This window comes from Pelmatolapia mariae, linkage group LG23 (genome assembly GCF_036321145.2).
Source record: "Pelmatolapia mariae isolate MD_Pm_ZW linkage group LG23, Pm_UMD_F_2, whole genome shotgun sequence".
Lineage (NCBI taxonomy): Eukaryota > Metazoa > Chordata > Actinopteri > Cichliformes > Cichlidae > Pelmatolapia > Pelmatolapia mariae.
The window spans coordinates 36958669-36982367 of NC_086246.1; the positions used below are offsets into that span (position 1 = coordinate 36958669).

At 37.8% G+C, this 23699-nt stretch overlaps 1 protein-coding gene and 1 long non-coding RNA gene across 19 annotated transcripts in view; both read left to right on the top strand.

Moving 5' to 3' along the window:
- Positions 1-879: 879 nt before the first annotated feature.
- Positions 880-23699, top strand: part of kif1aa (kinesin family member 1Aa) — a 56441-nt gene continuing 33621 nt past the window's right edge. For 12 of the 18 annotated variants that reach the window (XM_063467322.1, XM_063467323.1, XM_063467330.1 and 9 more), the window contains exons 1-14: positions 880-1211; positions 4030-4188; positions 18117-18190; positions 18322-18504; positions 18593-18658; positions 18746-18924; positions 20090-20201; positions 20479-20556; positions 20673-20738; positions 20831-20848; positions 20959-21037; positions 21406-21484; positions 21764-21906; positions 23345-23383. In XM_063467322.1, coding sequence (XP_063323392.1) covers positions 4083-4188; positions 18117-18190; positions 18322-18504; positions 18593-18658; positions 18746-18924; positions 20090-20201; positions 20479-20556; positions 20673-20738; positions 20831-20848; positions 20959-21037; positions 21406-21484; positions 21764-21906; positions 23345-23383 — 1222 coding nt within the window. In that variant the 5' untranslated portion in view covers positions 880-1211; positions 4030-4082. The remainder of the gene's footprint in view (positions 1212-4029; positions 4189-18116; positions 18191-18321; positions 18505-18592; positions 18659-18745; positions 18925-20089; positions 20202-20478; positions 20557-20672; positions 20739-20830; positions 20849-20958; positions 21038-21405; positions 21485-21763; positions 21907-23344; positions 23384-23699) is intronic. The other 6 variants (XM_063467327.1, XM_063467336.1, XM_063467338.1 and 3 more) reach the window with 1 other exon arrangement.
- Positions 7089-10750, top strand: LOC134620965 (uncharacterized). The gene is made up of 3 exons (XR_010573412.1): positions 7089-9015; positions 9610-9804; positions 9998-10750. It is a non-coding gene; the product is annotated as an uncharacterized LOC134620965 (long non-coding RNA).

The window sequence follows — 23699 nt, forward strand, 5'->3', positions numbered from 1 at the left end:
TATTTTGGGAAAATGCAATTAATATAATTATAAAGCTGAGACTCATTAAGTTCACTTCATGGAACTGAGTCATGGTCGTCAAAAAGTGTCTTAATCTGTATTTTTCCTGTTTCAGGTGTTCTAATCCACAGAACATGGGTGGAATTAAGGTATGACAAATCATCCAGAAATGATAGTTTTCACATATTTTCAATTTTTTCAAGAAGCTACATATAAGTGGAAACTAAAGTGTGGGTTGCATGTCTTAAAAGAATACATACATAGGTGTATGTGCATTTAGCTGCTTCCTTTTCAAAAGGAAGGTCAAAAAACAAACTGCACGTATTGTTTGTTTACCAATCAACGTTTATTATTTGCTCCAGTAAAATACAGCGACACACTTTAAAACTGCAATGCGGAAACAAAAATCGTTGTCATAAATAAACACATCTCAAGAAAAATAAAAAGTCCGGGCCTTATATTGTTGTTTTCTGCTGTGATGCCGTTCCCGAGGCCTGGCTCTACTCTAAGAAGCTGTATTGAATGTTTCAGTGAACACTCAGTTTCCATGCGCGGCGACCTGCTTTGTGCCACTTGTCTCCTCTCGGCTTGATGTCCCTGATCTGACCTACTAAACCTTACAAGTACAACAGCGTTTGTGTGTCCTCAAATGCACTGCTTCCAAAACAATCCTCCAAGTAATCCAGGCTGATTTTACCCCTCGAGAAAAACACAAATTCCCCGCTATCCGCGAGTTTTACCTTTAATAAAAGGGGTTTCTCTATTACAGCTTTCATAAGAGGTCATAAGCGGGATACTAATCCCACTCCCTGCCTCCGCCTCTCCCTCTCTCTCTCTCTCTTCCCACTACTGCATTGATGCTGTTACCTCCCTCGGTGATGATGTCACTGGCTCAGTGGAGCTCGAGCATCCTTGCCAAAGACAGGGAGACAACAGAGCCGTTTTGATCGCTTCGGCCGAACATCCCAAGCTGCCTTTCCGTTTTCCTTGAGTCCCCACTGGCAGTCACGGGTGGAGGAAGAGGAGGTACAGGTACAAGGCACCAGCAGGCGGTGACCTCCTCAGCCCTTCATGGAGAAGAGAAGCTGTTAGCAGGGGCAGTGCCAGACCTGGAGGAGAGCAGCGGAGGTGGTGGTGGTGTCCGCGGAGCTGGATAATAAAACAGACGATCACGACAAATAGAGCCAATTCACGTTATTGGCATTGCCGAGGTAGGGCGGCTTTTTTTCAGTGTTTCCATTGTCACAGTGCTGATGCAGTTTTAATGAAGCAGTCTTTATTTACTTAGTGTTAAATCTCCTGGGGAGAGATGGGCTTAGGGTGCGGCCATTGAAGAGGCTGTCATTGTCGGGAAAAAGGCAGCCTAGAGCGATACAGAGACATTAAAGCTGCTCTCTGACGCCAGTTATGTGCTGTCATGTTATTTAACTGCGTCTATTTTTAATAAAGAGGCTTTTGTCTCTGTGAGCAGGACGGCAGCAATAAATGCACTGTCATTGGGGGAAAGGTGAGGTAGTAGAGGTATAGGTGTTGTGTCATAACGCCAAAAGCTGCTGAAATGACGCAATAAATGATGTTTTTATCAAGTCAAAATGGTCAGTTTAAGTTAAATAACGACAGTGTCCATGACTTGCGTTTTATGGACCTGCTGCCATCCTGAAAAACAAAGTTTTGTTTTTTTAAAGCATTTAATAAATTCACAGTTACCTAACCAATAAGGAAAATTTGCCTAAAGTCTTGTCAAAAAACATTATGTGCATTACTTTAGTCTTTGTCACTGGGAAAATGGTGGCCGCCCAGCTGAGCTTCATCATCAGCTGATTGGTGTGTGAGCAGATTATGACCATGGATGTTATGTGGGAAGGGGAAAAAAAGAAGTGAAAATATATTTTCACAAGATGCACAAGTTGCACTGTGACATGATTAATATTTCCATTTCAGATAACAAAACCAGAGTTGATTTACGGCACACCTTGTACACCATTCGCTCCTTTTCATTTATTAATCCTGATTTTTAGCCTGCAGTCAGTTCACACCTGTTTTGCTGTTGTACCTATGTTCCCTGCATGCATCTTGCAAGTGAATCTGTCCAGGTGCCAGCTGGAGAGGATGTACCAGGAATCGGGGTGACACAGCAGATTTACATTCAGTGATGAAAGACAATCTGAGTCACGAACACACTCTGAGTATTGGTACCAAATCTGACATGATCCCAAATCTTAGGCATCAGTTGAGTAAAAGAAATGACAGACTCTCTTATTAATATTCATAGCTGTACCTGATTCACTGAAATCTAATTGTATCATAGCGCTCGCTGTCAAGCTTATTGATAACCACATTAAAATTTTTGATGATGAGTCATGCTTGTACTTGATCCACCCACCACACACTAAAATCTATTGAATGTAAATTTTTTGCCTTTTGAGCAACTGCGTGACGAGTCGTTGGTGAAATGGAGTTGCTGAATGGAGCCAGACCCTGGATTTGTGGCTGGTTTCAGTGCCATTGTCATCCAGAGAAACAGCCTGACATTTAGCTGCTGCTGCACTTCTTTTGTTACAGCTTGCTTTATTATCCATTACTCCCCTGGCTGCAGCTGACCATGCATGGTCTTTTCATGTTACAGCCACTCAGCCCTGCCCTACGCTATTGTCCCAGTCTCATCAACCGCAAGATGCAATATTCCACCTTTACAATTTTTAACAAAATAATGCAAAAATAAGGCAACATTTGTAATATTATGCAACAGAGCACATGCTAGAAAAGTCTGCTATGGCATGACGATCACTTACGAACTGATGGATGTTGATAAAACCAGTAAATCTAGTAATAAGGACAGTCGTTCCCGACCTTTTTCATATAACATGCCTCTGTAGGCCTGGGAAATTGACTCAAGTATCCCTTCTTCACAATGTTAAAATTAGAACTGTACTTTTACTAAACTGTACAGCTAATTTTAATAGTTGATATTAAACATGGCCAACAATTGAAATAATGAGGTCATCAGGCATTCAAGACATTCATGTGAGCAGAAAGCTTGATTTTTTTAGATTGATCTGTCATATCGAGGCCCCACCCATTTGCTTTTCACATGCTCTTTTCGTGAGGGGCAGCCAATCAGAAGAATGCTGGCTTAATAGGATACTGGATCAACTTTGATGATTTTAAACTGCCAAAAAAGTACTCCACTAATCCCACTCCCTCCCCTGAAAAGTAGTTAAAATTATTTTTAGTTGTTTTAACCCTTTAGACATTTTTTTATCTAATTTTAAGCATTCAGCTCCCCATTTATCAGTCGTGTAAGCTGGCCTAACTTTTTGTCTGTGGTTAAGCTTTTTGTCCATTTAACAGTTCATCACTGCATTTTAAGTTAACATGAACCTATTTTGCTATTTCTAATTTCCTGACTTATGTATACTCCTACAGTGGAGTATGGTGGTATTAAACATGAACAAAGTTTCAGATAATTGATCAGTGTATGTACAAGTAATCCCTTTGAGCCCACAGCTGTAAACGCTCAGCTTTTTTACCCTTAGATCCTGATGATGTCATCGTGAGGGGATTTGAATTTGAAAATAGAAACAGAAAATATACTACTAACTATACTCTACGTTTCAGTCTTCCTTCTCTACTCTTTAGTGACTTTGTGACTATAACTTATATATTCGAATCATATATGCATTCCTTTTGCCTTCCTGTTTCTACTGCTTAGTCATTACTAGCTGTTAACCCTCTCAGGCTCAAATTAAGTTTTAGTTACAGGAAAAATCTGATATTTGGGGAAAATTATCAAAAAAAAACCCTCATAAAATATGTATGTGGGGTAATCAGGTTGTTAGTTTTTAACTGTTGCAAATCGCCAACGCCTGCCTCGAGAGGGTTAAAATGCTGCTTAAGCCTGTTTGGGTTCACTCAGTTCTTTGATTAAGTTGCAGTTTCTGGGTTTCTTGGGGAGTGGTTTGCACATTAGTTTTTAGTTTAGTATTGGCAGCAACTCAGCTGTAATTCATATTCTTCTCCTTTCAACAGACCTGCAGACCGGCATTACAGAAAGCACCCCAAGGTGCTAAGAAGACAGCACCATGGCAGGGGCCTCTGTGAAGGTGGCGGTGCGGGTCCGCCCCTTCAATTCTAGGGAGATTGAGAAAGATAGCAAACTGATCATTCAGATGTCTGGAAACACCACTAGTAAGTACTCTAACTAGAATTTTTTCATAGAACTGAAGACATGGCTGTGGTTTTACTGAAAAAAGTGCATGTTATTTATTATCTTCAAGGCTGACTTATACAGTGAAGTAAAGCTGTAATTAAGTCTGACAGATGTTTGCTTAACCTGGGGATGCTTCTTCTTCCACGAGGCATTAAGCGCAAGGTTTTCCAGCTGTAGCTCACCTCAACCTTTAACCTTTCTGTGCGGTTGGATTACTGAACCATTAATTTCCTCTGTACATGTAAGGTGTATTTCAAGACACATCAAATTAGCAACATTTTATAGAGACTCAGACTCAGTTTCTGTGGGAGCAAACTTTTTTCCTGTCTAAGACAAAATGTAATCTAACTGAACTTGTTCGAGACAATATGTAATTACTACAGCGTGGACCTTTTCAGCAGCTAAACAGAGCAAGCAGTGAAGGATTTATCACATCACCAGCTTTGCAAATCAGTTGAACATCACGTGTTAGGCGACATAATCTTCTCATTTATTTTGTAGAACTCCTGCTATTTATGAATACAGGTTAAAAATTGTTCCTTCTTCACCATTTTATAATTGATCTTTCTGTTCAAGTGTATGCAATGAACAATTTTGTTATAATCCAAAACCAGCCGCATTAATTTTCCTACCAAACCTGCTCTGTTAGTTTCCTTCACTTTTTAAAAAAATGTACTTAAGAGCACCGACACATTCATAGATTTAACAGAGGACTGAGCAAAGAGACTGGAAAGACACTCGATATGTAGTCTGCTTAGCAAGGTAAAGCCGTTTGTCAATAATTGATGAGACTTCCTAAAATATTTACCATTTGGCCTAATTTAGGCATCTCCCTCCTCCCTGCTCATGTCACGGGTGACTACACAATGAGCTGGGTGGCCTTTTTGGGCTGTCATATTTTTATGTGGGATGGTGTTTAAAGACTCGCAGCGTGATGGTTTGAACATTTTTTACTGTACAGTAGGAGTGATGTTGATTCGTTTGGCTTCCTCCTCTGTTTCTATGGCAGTGAACAATAAGTGTTTGCCTACTTCAGCAGTGTAAACATAGACCAGAGGTACCGGAGTCCATTGGGAATAAACTGACAGCGTGTGGAGTGATGAAAAGTCCTTGAAGGTGTACCGTTTTAAGTCATCTGTGAATTTGATTTTTAATAACACAAATCCCTAGTTTATGTTTTTATCAAAGACATTATCCACACACGTATATTTAAAACACTTCATGATTTCATGGAAACACTGCCATCATTGTGTTGCATTGTTCAAAGCTTGTCTTAAACAGTGCTTTACAGTAAATTGCTTTGCAAAGATCACAAAAATCAACTAGAACGAATACTAGGGTCTCACACTTAAGCTAGAAATCATTTAAACAGAGAAATAAAATAATTGGTACCACTTTACAATAAGACTCCCCTTATAGATGGCTAATAAATAGTTTATAGCTATTTTATTAATTAATCTGTAAATGCTTTATAAACCATTATTAATGGCTTATTATGCATTAGTTAAGGGTGAGAAAGAGAAAAACCTGACCGGTTTCTTGCCAAATAGTGAGCCAAATGTGTTTACCTATATAGTTCATCTAGAGTTGCTATATTAAACATTTCAGACTAAGTTACTATCTTGTAAGTACAATCAGCATTTGCAAACATATTTTTTAGCATATAATATTGTACTTCATAAAGGCATTACAAGTATCCACAACTACCAATCGGAGCTTTGTTGTAAAGTGTCAAGCATAAAACCATTTATTAATGAATAATAAACATTTATAAATACTAGATGGGAGCCTTATTGTAAAGTGTAAAGCATAAACTCATTTATTAATGACTAATGAACATGTATAAATGCCAAATGGAAGCCTTATTGTAAAGTGTAAAGCATAAACACATTTATTAATGACTAATGAACATGTATAAATGCTAGGTGGGAGCCTTATTGTAAAGTGTAAAGCATAAACCTATTTATTAATGAATAATAAACATTTATAAATGCCAAATGGGAGCCTTATTGTAAAGTGTAAAGCATAACACTATTTATTAATGTGTAATAAACATTTATAAATGCCAAATGGGAGCCTTATTGTAAAGTGTAAATCATAACATCATTTATTAATGACTAATAAACATTTATAAATGGCAAAAGTGAGACTTAAATGTATAACGTCACCATTTATTACACTTGGACCTAAATTACAATCAGTGCTTGAAATAACATTTAACTACTGTCAAAAATGGCAATGTATTGTAAGAGTACCACATGTAATATTAAATGTGTTATTTAAAACACCAAACAGCCACCCCCTCCAAAAAAAGTTCATGCCAGACTGGTTCAGACTGGAAATATTTTTTGTACATCCTTGAGCAAACGTTCCAGTTGTCCATCATGGTGTTGTGAACCAAGCCAAGATGACCATTCAAGAACCATGAGGTGTTCCTCCAGCAAATTCTCAGTACGATTTCCTCTTAGTCTATGGACATGTCCTTTGATGGTCATCCAAGCTCTTTCGATATGTTGTGTATGACTGCCAGATTGACGATCTATAAACCACATCTGTGATTTACAGTGTAGGCATTTTTATAGGCTCTCCACTCATCACTGATAATGGCACTACCTGACTTAACATGCTGTCTGATCAGAAGAACAAGGTGGCGTCTTGATCGTTTTTCAACAAGTTTTAACATGAGCCTTCGCCTTTTCTCTTTAATTCCCATCAGTCCAAATACCCATTTCTTCCTTTTCCATGCATTTCCAAAGCATCCATGTGCATACTGAAAACAAAAAGAATATAATTACACAGAATATTTAGAAAGAAACACTCAAAAAGTTGTTTGCTTTTAATTGCAATACAAACATGTCAAATGTGCCTTGCCATGCTACTTAGTGTTCTGGAGCTGCCAGCCACTTCGTCATCAATCATATCTATTTGTCTGAGCCTGAGCCCTTGAGAATAAATCTGAGACATAAATTGAGACAATTATTACTTACTGAGGCCTTAATTGTATTTCAAATGTCTTGTATTGGTGTTCAGTTATGAAAGGTGGATTGCTATTCATGTCTACATCTATATATACCTGGAAATTAACTTAATCCAACTGAAAAGAGATTATTTTGATTTCTCAAAGAGGGAGCCAGTTCTGATTGTTCTGGAAATGTTCCAATGACTTGCTCTTTTGCAGCACCTGAGAACATACCAATGAGTTAAGTAAAGAAATGGACCCTAAAACATGCACATTAATTGATAAGATAATCACAAAATTCAGTATGAAGACAATAATAATGAAAAGGGGTTAATGCTCCCTCTTGCATTGATAACATAGAAATATTTTTGTGATATTTACTACATGCACTACATTATCATGCATTATACATACCACATATTGGTCTTTCTTCACCACGGAAATCATTTTCATCTTATGGTGACAAACAGGGCATCTAAACTTCTTCTTTAGCAGGCGTTTCTTCTGCAGCCATTTAATGAGCCTCAGTGCCCTATATTTCATTTGTTTTCCTTCTATTGGGGTGCGCACTCATTCCCAAGGACATTCTGGTGGAAAAAAATGAGTAATTTATTTCATTATCACCTCGAAACACCGTAAAATAGTCTACGGGAATCTAGTGCAACTCGGTTCAGAGTTAAAGAACTTCATATGCCATATAAAACAAGTCCTATACCAAAAATAGTCCCACACAAAAAAAGAGGATTTTCTCATCTGTTATAATGTATCTCCGACTCTGTTATGAAGATCTACCCGCTGGATAAATATCTCCTGCCCTGATAGCAGCTGGGGGAGGACTATCCTCCGCCCGTGAGCGCTTTGGCAGGGGCGAGGTCGTTAGTCGCTTTTTAGAATTAAAGTCGCTAAGGGGGTCTGAAAACTCGCTAAATATAGCGACAAAGTCGCTAAGTTGGCAACACTGGCTGGATTCATGGTAAAAAAAAATGTTCTGGCGCCAAAGGGTGGGAAAACAAACTTAATTCAAACGCAGACGAGCTCATATAAACATCACAGTTAATCTTATTAAGGAAAGTCCCTCCTATCAGAGCACGACCACCAGTGGAAGGTCAAGGGGCACAAACAGACACAAGTCGCTCGTGGAAGTTACTGCGCCATGGATGGAGCAGAAGATAAAACTTTGTGTGCCTCTGCGACCTACACAGTCAGCACACGTTCGAAGAGATACAAAAAGCAGAGACCGGATGGGCTAGATTGCACTAAGCTAACGGCGTCAGCAGTTAAACATGACGGTGAGTAACGTTGTAATGCTAGCTACCTAGCTACCGAGCCATTTGGCTGCTAGCTATGGTGGCTAATTAACATCAGGTAACATGTGAATAGCTCTAATACTATTGATTATTTCAAACGTTTGATATCACTCTGTTGTATATTTTTAGTTTTTATCTTTTGTTTATGTGCATCAATATATTTATATTAAACACCCCAGTAAGGTAGTACACATAAGGATTATTTGCCTTGTTTTAGAAATGTCTAAACCACCATAGGTGGATATATCAAAACTTTTTTACAAAGTGGCTTTTTATAAATTCAAGTTGTAACAATTTTTAATCAATATTTTATTTGAGTTTCCCAAGTTTAGATTAGAAATTATTTTAGTATTGTAATTTAATAATTGTTTGTTTTATAGATTCTTCTTCTAATCTTGCCCCTACTGCAACTGCACTTCTTAACAAGGAGCGAGAGGAACTGACTTTTCTTAAGGAGAAACTGGAGTGGCAAAAGATGAGAATTGAAGAACTGGAAGGAGAGAGAGATTTCCTACGAAGGCATCTATCATCCCTTACAAGTATGAAATTAGACTTGTTCCATAAGCATTATTTTTATTTTAGTCTTCAGATAAACATTAGATAATTTATAAATCCCAGTGAAGTTCCCTTATTGTCATTGTGTTGATTAAAATATTTTAGTCAGTTAACTTTAAGTGTTGTGCCAGTTCATTTCTAAAGAGATCTAGTTCCAAATGCAGTTCAGCCAGGTCTAACTTGATTGATTCATTTTCATAGTTCATAAGATCATAGCTCCAACTTGAACTAGTAATGTAACAGCCTTAAAATCAGAATTAATATACGTTTAAACGTGTGTATACACACACACACACACACACACACATATATATATGTATGTATGTATATATATATATATATATATATATATATATATATATATATATATATATACTTTATTCACATGATGATTTTCTTTAACAAAATCCGCATTCTCTTTAAGCACATAAGCTGACAAAATCGTCAGTTGTGTAATTGAAAAACAGGGGGACTTTGAAGTAGCAGCTACTCTGCACATCTTTGTCACTCAGTGTAATCTGAGTGGTGTCAAATATCTTGTTTCTAAAACCAGCCATTTTCTTGTTTGCATCCTGCAGAGCAACCTAAAGACGAACCATTCAATGATCCATTTTCTTTGACTGCTTCTGAAAACTCAGATTCATCTTCCGCATCTTCATCTGTATCGTCTGTGTGGTCATCCTCATCCCCAAAGAAGCGAAAGCACAAATACAAGAAAAAGCATTCAAGTGCCAAGAAACCCAAGAAGGAGCAGAAGAAGCTCCGGCAGCGTGGTGAGCAAAAGATTTTGGAAGAGAAGATGGTACAGAAGAGGATACTATAAATATGACATAAAACATAGTATTATGATTTAAATTTTTTCTAAAAAACTACTCTGTGTTTGCTACGTTATATATACATATCTATCTATCTGTCTATGCTTTGAGCATTTCCTTTTCTAATTATTTGCTTTGTTTTCATTTTTAGTTCAAACGCCAAATGACATTGTGCAGCGATACAAATCCCTCCTCAAGACATTTCCAAAGACGAAGACCATGACCAAAGCTTTTCAGAAGCATGGGCTCGACAGGAACACTGTTGTGTCCACTTCATCAGTTGGGGAGCTTGCTATTGCGGTCCCCACTGTTTACCAGGAGCTACTGTCCAACAGGCCTAGTGGAGAGACGGTACTAGCTTTTGCTAAGCGTTGTGAGGCTGCAATTCAAGGCAGTGATGAAGTAAAAAACAAAATAGAAAGTATGAAGGCCGCTGGTACTTTGCTTCCAATTCGAAGAGGGAAATCTGTCTGAAACCCTAATTTGTTCTAAGTGGTTTTGTTTGTTTTGAGCATATTGAACTGAAGAAAAGATGTGCAAAACCAACCGTTTTTCAAAGATCTATTCACGTATGTGTTGAGTTTCCACACAACTAAGAGATTTACCTTTTAGTTTATTTTATTGTTTTTTATTGTTTTGATTTGTATAAATGTGTGTAGAGTAAATAATACAGCTGTGCACTTTCAGTTAACCCTTTATTGACCGTGGGCCCACCGGCGGGCCCATTTTACAGGTAAATTTGAAGGGCCGGTCAATAAAGGGTTAAGGTATATTAATTTATTATGTTATAATTATTATAATTTTCCTTTGTTTTATGCCAGTGGTGAATTTAGGGATGGGATTTGTTTCCTTAATATAGTTTTAGCTATCTTTAAAAGGCTTGTATATAAGTTTAGCAATGTTAAATAACTGTTGGTGCTTTATGCTTTTTATAGCAATGCCCAGTAATACTTACAAATGTTTGTTGGTTATAAATAAATGTTGACATGTCTTAAACTTTACAACAAGGCTCTCTTTTGTGTTTATAAATGTTTAGTAGTCATTAATAAATGGTGTTATGCTTTACACTTTACAATAAGGCTCCCATTTGGCATTTATACATGTTCATTAGTCATTAATAAATGGGTTTATGCTTTACACTTTACAATAAGGCTCCCATCTGGCATTTATAAATGTTTATTATTCATTAATAAATGGTTTTATGCTTGACACTTTACAACAAAGCTCCGATTTATAGTTGTGGATATTTATAATGCATTTATAAAGTACAATTCTATATGCTAAAAAATATGTTTACAAATGCTGATTGTGCTTACAAGGTAGTAACTTAGTCTGAAATGTTTAATATAGCAACTCTAGATGAACTATATAGGTAAACACATTTGGCTCACTATTTGGCAAGAAACTGGTCAGGTTTTTCTCTTTCTCACCCTTAACTAATGCATAATAAACCATTAATAATGGTTTATAAAGCATTTACAGATTAATTAATAGCATAGCTATAAACTATTTATTAGCCATCTATAAGGGGAGTCTTATTGTAAAGTGGTACCTAATAATTTAAAAAATCAGGTTTATTCCATAGGTTTTGGGCCCTGCCCACAAATTCTCTGTCACCTTCAGATTTCAACGACACCTTTGGTTCAGATAAAACATTCGTGGTGATAGCTTTGGTCTTGGTTCTAATACAGCGATCTACTTTAATCTAGTATAACACAGGTTACTGAAAAAGGTATAGTCAGACCTGCATGTCGGCAAATATGGAAGCATTTGTGTTTGATTTTTCTAATTCTGATCAGAAATTTAAGACGACCTTCTTACAAAGTGACTGCTGCTATATGCTAGAACTGATTTCCAGCCCACAGGAGCTGCAGCTTGAAATAATGCACTGCTCAAAAACCAAAGCAAGTGCTAATAAATTAGACGAATGCAATATGAGTTTTTGTAGCAGAGGCTTGCTTCTGTTGTTCTCCAGCGGAAAGAAACAATGGGGGATTTTCAGCCACGGTTTACATGCATCGCACCTGCCCTATAAAGTTTATTAAAACCACAGTGGGCCTTGCAATAAATATATGCAGTATGCTTTCTGAATTTCATATTATGTTGATGCCTTAATCTGGAAAAAAGATACACATTTATTCTTACATATTAAAAGGAAGTCACCACTTTATGTCATATATAGGTGTGTATTTATCATATTTCTCTTTCAGTTATTTTTCCTAAAACCCAGACTTTAAACATCCTGTCAACACTTTTAAGAAGCTTCACCTTTTTCAGATGCACAAAGCTGCTTTCAGTGAGACTGCCGGTCTTTCAGTGGAGCAGATTGTTCTCTTCCAAACTGAGTCAATAGCTCTGGATGTGGGCTGGAGGATGTGAGCAGGCTGATGTCATGAAAAAGCCCATTGGTTGCAGTGTCTGGAGGGGATAGAGAATCGGGGTATAAATGCCCCCTTGTCTCTCTGTAGTCTGGGTTGAAGAAAGGGAAAAGACGAAGGAGTTCTGGATTTTGTGTGTGTGTGTCTCTCGCTTCTTTGTGCTCCCTGACATTCATGTGTGGGTCAATAGCCCAGTTCCCACAAAGCAGGAGAATGGCAGTAATCTTGTTGTCTGATAGAGCTTCCCTCCCACGCCGACCTTAATTAAGATGCAGGGGAAAGACCTGAAGGAATAAGGGGCCTCTCTTTAGACGACTACTTGCTGCAAATACTCTGTAGATTTCTGTTAATTTTGCTGCAGAAAAGTTATGAAGACATCAAAATTTTCACCATTGCAACATAACAGGTAGTAATATATGGAAAAGCAAAAGATCTAATCAGGTATATGAATGTAGATGCATTACTTTAACATGCATTTGGAGGTTTCTTTCACATGTGTTCATGCATTATATCCCATTTGGACTATATTCCAAAAAAACTGCCCTGTTTCTCATTCAAGTAGCATGAGCTTAGCAGTGCACTGCACTAAGGATATGAATTGCATATTGAAATTGGCTGCAGCCTAAACCTTGATGCTCTTTCATAGGCAAGAGGAAGTGAATAGAGTAGTTTAAAAGCCTGTGGGAAAACAGCCATGATTCTCACTTGGTTTATGACCTTGGTAACCACTGTTATGGTGACTTTATGGTCTCAATTGCTATTTTAAATTGTTCTTTAGTACATCATAATGCTGATCTAAATCATCATCTCCATTAGAGTAAAATAGACACCAAAGCAGGGTATTCTTTAAAGCATTTAGGATTGCCACTCAGACACTGACCCCTCCCTTGTTTCAAAGACGATAACGACAAACTTGAATTTAAAAACAGGGGTGAAATTCCCAGTATTCCCTATTCTATTTATTATTCAGCATTGTGACTTTTTCCGGTAACAGTATATCTAATATCTAACATCTTTTTGAGAGAAATTGTGAATTCACGCCTTTCCTTCATCTGTGTAGTAAAAACCCTCATTACCATAATGATTACTGCTCTTTTATGTAAAAGTGCGTCATGCAAAGACTCGTTTGACAGTCAGACTTCATAAACTCAGATAAAAATCAGCAAACAGCTGCTGCGGCTGAATATAGTATCTACGTGGCTTTCCTCCAGTCCCTGTGAGTGAGTTCATATCCCCTCTTTCAGACCTGCTGACGCAACCACATTTCCTCTTCTATTGACTGGGGCAGGTCAGCCGTGACAGTCCTGAGCAGCATCACTCAATCACAATTATGAAGACCTAGCAGCTATGACAAAGACAAACATAGAATGTGCAGTAAAAGGATACTGAAAACATGACAGAAGGGCAACTGAAATTAACCTCGAGCAGATAATCGCCGCTATAATTAGGAAAAACGACGAGGAACGTGGGCGTTCCTGACAGATACAGTGATGAGTGGAGGCATTTGATAAAGTGGGAAACTTTAAAACTGGGCCACCTGATCATGAGCAGTACTATTTTCAGTCACGGTTACGTAAAAAGATTATTTGATGTTATTAGGGAAATATTAGGAAAATATAAAACATATGGAATGCTCAAAATTGGAATACAGTGTAGTGGTATTCTTTCATAATACACAGCTATAAAAATACATTGTTGCGAGTACATTTTAAGGTGGTAAACATTTGCAAAAAGATTAAACAAAAACAGTAAACAGTAATTAATTTTTTTGCCCAATAAGTCCTTCATTTAAAAATTCATAGAATAAATGTTTATTAAAAAAATATAGATTCAACATTGTAAATATAGACTGTTAGTGTAAATCATACACTGTTGTTTTAATAAATCAAATTGCATTAACTTAAAATATTTTGTTATCACATGCCGGTTTTTACAGTTCAGTTAATTACCTCCATGCAAAAACTGAATTAGAAACAGCTTTTATTGAGGTATTTGGGTATTTAGAACACTGAAAAAAAAATATGATCAGCAGTTTCTCCGTCTTCATACATTTTTAATATTTGATTACCAAGATATCTTATGTGTATAGTAAAAATAAATGGCAGTGGCCCTGGTGTATACTTTATGTTGATAAATGTGTCGATTGGGCTTTTACTTCAAAACACTCCAGACGTGGTGACGAGGACGGAAGAAAATGAACTGCTCGCTTTTCTCGTCTAATTGTCTGCACTTAATGACGGGTCATCAATTAAATCTACAGCTAAAAATTAAAAAGTGCTTCCATCGTAAAAAGGGAAGATAGATGGCAAAAGTGGATATGGTAAGGGTTGAAGGAGGTCTCCTCTGTGTGCTTGAAATGACGCAGAAACTGTCCTAAGGTGGAGAGATAAGCGATGATCACTGGAAGAGATACCTCAGCTATTGATCTTAAACACTCAGTCCTGCTCCTGTGTCTCACTGCAGCCCTCATATATGGTCGGTTACTAAATTAGTTTCTACAGTTACTCAGTCAGAAATTCTCTTTTTGTTTGTGGCTACTTTCAGAAAAACGTTTCATTGCAAATAAAAACCTTACATGCATTTAACAAGCTTGGTTAGGATAGTATAAAAGAAGTCTGTACCCGTGCAGTCTGCAAAGGCGGTACCCGGTACTTCCGCTCTGAAGGTAATTCATGCTGCCAGTCACCACCACTCCAAAGTAATTACCTTATCTGAATGCAAGACTCTTGTATTCTGTGCTTAAGTAGGGATGCAGAGGGCTCATCTTGTATGAATCACAGCACTGTCGAAGATGAGTAAGTTTAGAGAGGATGTCATACAGCGAAGGCTTCTGGGCAATGATGAAATCTTGGTTTTTTGAGTTTTTTTAATTTTAGAGGTTTGATAAAGTAGTTTATGTCTCCTTTCAGTTATTTACCGGGTGAGTGAATCCAGAGTTTGTAAAACCAGATCAGCGTTTTCTGTCAGAATGGACAGTTTCCTGATTGTGTTATAGGTAATATTTACTATATACCCAGTTAAAAGCAATAAGTAATGTGACTACTAATACTGCTTAGTGAAATATGGCAGAAAAGGAAATTACTGCATAATAAAAGATGCAACACAGAATAAGCTGCAGTGAAGCAGCACAAACTCCTTCGTTGCTACGTAGGAACTGTCTTTTGTTTCGGCAGCTGTTATTTTTTTAAATCTGTAACCCTTTTTTAACCCTTATTTAAATAAGAAGTAAATGTAGAGAGATTAGTAATCTCCTTTGGGAGAGCATCCTGTTTCAGATAGGCAGCATTAGCAGAGCATGTTTTCCGATGGTGGGAGAAGCCGGAGATTCTGGAGAATATCCGCACAGACGGGCACAACATGTTTGTGTGACAGAAGCAGTACAGGCAACACTGCTAACCATTAATAATAATTATTGAGCAGTCTAGATTTGTGATGGTCAGCAGCAAGATACAATTATGATAAGATGAATGAGGATTATTTTTTAACTTTCAGTCAGGTTTAACTTTAACCAAACCTAAGCAGGCCAAAAATCCTAAAACATTGTGGAAAGGTGAAAAATGGACAAAAGAAGAATATATTTCTTTAAAACTGCATATTTTAAGTGTATTGACGTTGATTGAAGATCCTCTCTTCGAATGTCCTTATGGTTCTCGAAATTGTTTCTGTTAGCAGCAAATACAGACTACACTGCTTGGATAAGTATGACAAATATGAGGACTGTAGTACATCTATGTTCATATCTGGCCTTCTTCCAGAGTACCAGGATGAGTCACGGCCAGTAAGTGAAGTCTCATCTCTTAGTCATGGCGAGGATTAGATCTGAAATCTGAAACCCAAGTCAGCCACACTGGCCTATATTTCATAGCTGGAAACAGTAGCAGTGTAGAGAGGAAATAATACTGTGTACACTTACTTGAGCTCGTACTTAGCTCTGGGCCTTTTCCTCTTTTATCGACCGCATCTGCATTAGTAGAGAAAATGGTCTGGAGCCCAGGGAGCAGGGAGGAAGCATCATGTTGGCACCAAGACCAAATGAGATATGTGGGCACACCAACATGTGGAGTAGTATTCATGCAAGAAACAAAAAACAAACAAACCTCGATTTCATTGTGTCTGCTGAGTTTGGACAAATCAGGGTGAAACTGTTTGATGCACAGCAAAAATTAAAAAAAAATCAAAAGAAATACTCTGTATTAGATGTTTTTGCAGAAAAAAAGATAATTTTGTGTATCTAATATTTTACGCTGTGTTCATAGTGTCTACGAATGAAAAACAAGCACAGTAATATTATCAAAAGGTTTTACGTGTTACTCGAAATATTGTTTTCCCCAAAAATTTGTTTTTCCACAAGTTAAATCTATAAAAGCTGTAATTAGTCATTTGGTTCGAAGTGCAAAACCTTTTCCACTGAAAATACTTTAAATACTCTATGCTTTATTTTTGAAACCAGTGTATCATCATCATCATGTCGATCAAGCCTCGGGGCAGACATCCTTAACATGACGTTAGATCAGCCATCAGTACGATATGATTTAATTATAAATCACTGTTTAACTGGATTTTCTTGAGTTGTCGTCATTCTGGGGATAAGACTGTTAGTGCTTATTTCAAAATCAAATTTGCATATTTTCCTCTTGGCTGTAGTGCTGCTTCAGGGATGGCTGCAGAGACGTCTGCCTTCTCTCGAATGTAATGAAAATCTAAAAATCTGGTGTATTTTAGTGCTCAAAACTTGAAAAAAATAAATTTAAATAACTCAACATCTCTTATTAAAAATATTGAAATAGTTATTTAAAAAAATCACAGCCTTTGATATGAGCAGTTTCATGTAGGAACTATCCTTTCCACCATCTTCACTGACCAACATCAGCTGAGAGGAGACGCCATTAATGTTTAAACCCGGCCTGTCTTCATGAGAAGATGCATGTTTCCTACTTCCTGCACAAAATCTTTTACAATAAGGTTTTGGCACTTTTTTTGAGTAACTACATCATGAAACGTTGAGTATTTCAGATGTATTTTTTGTTTGTTTATTCCGTTATATTTAACAGAAACTAGGCATCTCTGCAGTCGATATCTCTAAAAGTGGGCAACTTTAACCAGAACAGTCTGGATGAAAAAAAAAAGCAATTCACTCTGGAGGGAAAAAATGATTTAGGGCGAACTGTCCTTTTAAACTGGGATGAAGTTATACACTATCAATATCCATACGCTGTGTGAATACACTGTTTAATGGGGAGAAGGCATTTCCTGTTTGAGGTCCGAGATGGATGCTTAAATAGCTCATGGAGGATTTGTGATTTACAGAACAGCTGGTAGACACAGGAAGACATAAAAGCATATAGACACTTCACTGGCCTTCTGGGAAGAATGAAAGTTATAACACTGACAAAGGTGGAATTTATTGGAGGGCTACCAAAGGTCAGCGGAGCCTGACAGATTACAGCTAAGAGCGGCTGGTTGTTTCAAGCTGTATGCTGTTGAAAGATGAGCTGAGCGCAAGGTGTCCTAGAAAAGTCCTGACAGGTAACAAAATAACTTGCCTTTTTGCCTGTTTCTCAACTGTTTTACCTCACTGACTGGCTGACGGTGTGTGACCTCAGCCTTTGATTTAACAAATATTGGATTTTACACTTTGGCATGGTCTCCAATGCCTTCTGTTTAGGTCCTCTTCTAGTTGAAGTGTTCCAATGTGATGCGTTTCTGTAATGAATTTATGTAGGCCTAGCCCAATAACTTAATCCCAAAGGTAGCTGTTGGTGCAGAAAGGAGAGGTGACTGAAACCTTTCCAGCTCTGCTAGCACAACATGACACCAACCCAGCTCAGATCCAGTTTCACATGGGTGGTTCTCACCCTCCCTCTGACCCATGTTCCTTGTCCTGTCTTTCAGCCATCATCAACCCCAAGCAGGCCAAAGACAACAAGAGCTTCAACTTTGATTACTCCTACTGGTCTCACACTTCGGTAAGTCATCCGTGCACCCCCGGAGCCCAAGCACAACGCATCCACATATTTTCTATAGTTTTGGATTATTTGTTCAAGCCTTACAAGACATTTTTAGTCTTAAATGACCAATTATTGATCTCTGTCCACAGCCCGAAGATGTCAATTATGCATCTCAGAAGCAAGTGTACAAAGACATCGGAGAGGAAATGTTGCTTCATGCCTTTGAAGGCTACAACGTCTGCATCTTTGCATATGGTCAGACGGGTGCAGGCAAGTCCTACACCATGATGGGGAAACAGGATGTGAAGGATCAGCAAGGAATTATTCCCCTGGTACTGACACACTTTGATTAATTCAACAGGGCACATAATAAATTAAATAATTTATCATTTTGCGGATTATTATGTTTTCCTCTTCCAGCTGTGTGAAGACCTTTTTACAAAGATCAATGATAATACAGACAACAGCATGTCCTACTCTGTAGAGGTGAGTGTGGGCACCCCTCCTGTTTATACAGTGGATTCAGACCTCGCATCTGTTATAAATGTTCAATCAACTGTCAATTTGAAACAGGTAAGCTACATGGAAATCTACTGTGAGCGTGTGCGGGACTTGCTGAACCCAAAAAACAAAGGGCACCTGCGTGTGCGAGAGCATCCTCTAATGGGACCTTATGTGGAGGACCTGTCCAAGCTAGCTGTCACCTCCTACAATGACATCCAGGACCTGATGGATTCTGGCAACAAGGCTAGGTAATGTAGTCAGCTATTTCTCGAGTCTCAGGAAAGGGCAGTGAGCCACAAGAGGAGTGCTAAGTTAGCACGTTAGCTTGGTTAGCAAGTAGCGTAAACTGCCATAAACTGTGTGAGTGCAACACTAAGGACACATATACCTGCCAATTAACAACAAAACAGAAGCACAAACTTGTTAAGCGAGCTGTTCCTCACAGCAGGGCTTATTATTCAACAGATATTTACATAAAAATGTTCGAAAAGGTACAAAGACCACAAACAGGGTTGTAAGATGCAGTTCAGTAGCGACTCCAGTGGGACGCACATGTTAATAGAAATTAAAGCACTAAGTTATATAACAGTTTACCTCATGGACAGTTGTTATGGAGGCTGGTTTTCTGGAGACATGTTTCTGTTGTGATATTGCATTTTAACATTGCAGTGTATGTGGATTAACTCACTTTTGAAGGAAGTTTAAAGTGGCTGTTTGGGGAACTGCAAATTCTATTTAGCTCTATTTTAGCTCCAGAGGAAATGAAATGAATGAAAGGGCTAATTAAAGAGAGACTCCATTGATTTTAGTCACGTGTAGCATCTTTCTTTCTCTCTTAAAGTAACTGCACACAGGATATGAGGTTTGCAATAAGGAATACTCTAATGAAATGTATGTTTGTGGTGCACTATAAAAATGTCAGATGCGTTGCTTAGCTAATACAGGCTCCAGGTTTTTCCATTTATAATTCTAGATTGGTTATGATTGTGAGATATTATATGGATACATCCATTCGGATCATCTATGAATACATACAGTAAAAACAGAAGGGAAATGAAGGGAACGTTTACAGTCAATATCAATTTAAATATTTATATATAAATATTAAAACAACAATAGACACAGGAAAAAATGAATGATCAAAATAAAATAGGAAGCATGAAGATGGGAAGTGTCATAAGGTTTGGGGGATAAAACACAAGCACAGTGACAATGACGTTTACCTAAACATAGCTGTTCTTACACTAAATATACTTTTTAAAAAATACGCTTTATATATAACTACCTATTTCTACTTTGAATATTGTTTTATGAGTGTGTCATATAAAAAACATTTTCATTAAATTATACCCACATCCTGCTGGCTAAAATCTGAACTGTACAAAATAATTAAAATTCATCGTCTCTGTGCAGGACTGTGGCTGCCACCAACATGAATGAGACAAGCAGTCGCTCGCACGCCGTCTTCAACATCATATTCACCCAGAAACGCCACGACACAGAGATGGATAACACTACCGAGAAGGTAGAGGATTTTTATCTGATCCTCACTGAATTTGTTTAACATCGAGTTGCTGTCTCGGTTTATCTGCCCTCTGACTGATGACGCTGATTTAAGTCTTGATGGGACGTGGAAATCAATGACTCCTTGAAGGTCATGAGGATAATTCTTAAGCTGTTTTTTAATAAGGCCTGTCTCTATAATAAAGATGAATGCCTATTGATTCTTTTTTGTGCTGTTGAAAGCCCATGTGTTGCATCTTATTAATTGGATTTTACTGATTTGGTGTGTGCTGTTTTAGGTCAGTAAAATCAGTTTGGTGGATTTGGCTGGCAGTGAGAGGGCCGATTCTACCGGAGCCAAAGGGACCAGGCTAAAGGTGAAAACACTACAAAAAAAATCTTAAATCATGTTTATTTATCCGACTAAATCCATGTTAAAGCAGTCTGCGCTTACTGTCATCGTAATCCTTATCTGCCTACTGTTCTGTCACAGGAAGGAGCAAATATCAACAAATCTCTAACCACGCTGGGGAAAGTCATCTCTGCTTTGGCAGAAATGGTGTGTATTAACCATTTGTTGTATTTTTTTAAGATGAAGTCGATTTTGTGTTGGATAAAAATTACAGTTTCCACTGTCTCATTTCATTTTAGGACTCTGGGCCAAATAAGGTAAGTGATTTACATGTTATTATCCTAATTCATTATTTATTTGAACCTATAGTAAACGCAGAAAAAATTAATTCATGCTGATTTTTTGTGTGTCTTTTATTTATAAACAGAATAAAAAGAAGAAAAAGGCAGAAAGCTTCATTCCATACCGAGATTCAGTTTTGACTTGGCTACTGAGGGAAAATTTGGGTATGAACACCATTTTTGTTTCAAAGGCATCGAATGTCCCTAATATTTCTAACATCACTGTGATATATAAAAGAATCCCTCCAGAAAATCATGCGTCTGAACCCCAAAAGCTAATCACTTTTACATTTTAATGCAAACCACAACTTTTCTGTTAAATGTAAGATTTATATTGTACTTATGTAATTGCACTATATGTAATCAAATGACATTTTTTGGGTGTAGCAAAATCTAAATTTTAACTTCTTGTTCAGACTTGAGTGTTTTCCTATTTTCCTGACACCACATTCATGCAGAACTAGTGACAATCAAGTAGTTCTACACATTCTGAACTCAAAGCATGTTAATTTACATCTGTTCTTCTCTGTCAGGGGGAAATTCTCGAACTGCGATGGTTGCTGCTCTGAGTCCAGCTGATATCAACTACGATGAGACCCTTAGCACGCTCAGGTAAACAGAGCAGACTGCACATTTTGTGCTGCAGATTTTTCCTCCCACACAGCTGGTGAATGTTGCTTTGAAGGACACCGGTGTCGGTGAAACGCAGGCATTGTGTAATCCATGTTTCCCTCAGAGGCTTGCCTCATTTTCACACTTCAAACATCCTTCACGGGTTGCAGCTGCAGCTCCGGGCTGCAGAGACGGGGATGTCGGGGGAATTATGAATGTGTATATATGTGTGTGTTTCTCCTCACACACCTGTGTCTCAGTGATCTTTTGCATTCCCAGGTATGCTGACCGTGCCAAACAGATTCGCTGTAACGCTGTCATCAACGAGGATCCCAACAACCGATTGGTGCGTGAGCTGAAAGAGGAGGTGTCTCGCCTGAAAGAGCTCCTCTTTGCTCAAGGCCTGGGTGACATCATTGAGAGTAAGGGACCATTCATTGGATTTATGTGCCCATTATCTGTAGATTGAATTTTAAATTGTTCATAATGGTCTTGGACCTTTTTTTTAAGAGTCAGCCTCAGCTCAGCTCACTCACAAACAAATTTGTTCTCCCTGTGCTCACAGAAGCCGTGATGTACTCACAGACATTTTGATCTGTTCAAATAGACCAAGAAGCAAATTAAGAACCAGCCAGGGCAATAAAATCAGTGGGAAGAAGTTAATGAAAATTAATAGATAGGAAGTGGTTTCAGACAGCAGTAGGACCAAACTTGGCACGAATGCATTATTCTCCCATTTGTGTCTAAAAACAGGCTGGAAAAAATGGTGTAGGCGTTATTTCTAGCATTAGCATCTGAAGCTAACACATCATACCAGCTATGTGCTATGTGAGAGGAAATGTTTTGCCTCCACTCCTGTCCTTAGACTCACTCGACCATGCAACAATGCCTTCTGTGAAACAGGCAGGGTGCTCTTACATAAATCACACGGCACAAGTTATACATCTCCTTATATTGGGAAGTGAATTCATCTTGATTAGATATCATCTCAGTAGCACTTTTTTATGTCAGAAACCATTACAGATACCACAGCCTCAGTTATCCACAAGCACCGATATCATATTCCCTTTCTTAGGCACCTGAACAGTTTATAGTGTGTTTGGTGGAACACAAAACTTTTGGATGAGCTGTACAGCAAACCATATATTTGTTCAAATCATTAAAAAATGGTCGAAAAAGACAAATATGGTCAGGAGTTCCAGCTCGGTAATGTAAAACAGCATCAGCAGGAGAATCCTAGCAGCCTGTTTGCACAAAGACACAAAGTTGAACAGTTGATTTATAGTAAAAAAAATTATCTATAGAGGGTAAAACTGTTTTGTAACTGGCTGTAAACATTTTTGAATATATGAATATTTTAACATGGTATTGACTCATTTTTGGAGCAAGCCTCAGGGTGACATTAAAGGATCTGCAGTTTTTGATACTTCGTTAGAGGTTGATGCTCACTCATGACTCACCTCTCCTATGCATTAGCTTAGACTATATTACACTTGTTTTTCCCAAAATGTAATCCACTAATTTTGGTTAATTTATATAATTATATATATATATAAGTTATAAAATATATATAATTTTGGCCAGAACATATATTATGAGCTCATTGCATCTCTAATCTTGATACCACTTTTACTGCACTATTGCAAACAGATGTATTAGATGGATGTTATATTATTTTGAAACCATGCACAGTTCCTTTCCCCGAGAAAGATCAGGATTAATGTTTGGAGCTTGTAGAGCATATTAAGACTGCAGTGCTCAGGTGTTCACCAATAGCTAAATGAACATTTTTACCTGTAGAGAATTTAACTAAAGGTGTTGTGCTGTCTTTTCTCTCTCTTTCTCTGTCTCTTCTCCCAGCATATCGAGCGTCTGGTGCTGATATCGAGGGTTTGAAATGTGTGTTTTCTGTTTCTTGCTTCTGGCTCTGCAGCTTAGAATCGCAGCTGATTAATGTGGCAGCGTTAAAGTGGTTTTTCAGTGTTCTCTGCAGCTCCAAAGGAACTGTTCTGATTGTTTTACGTGATTTTTAGTGAAACACGAGAAGCTAATGTTAATGAAATACAAACAGCATGTTTTCCATCCCTATTCAGGCTTTGCCATATTATGGTGCTGTAGAGATCTGAGTATGACTTTATAGATGCACTGATAGGTCAGCAGAGCAATATAGTATGGAAGCTTGTGCACCATAATGGGATTCATTTCATCTTTAATT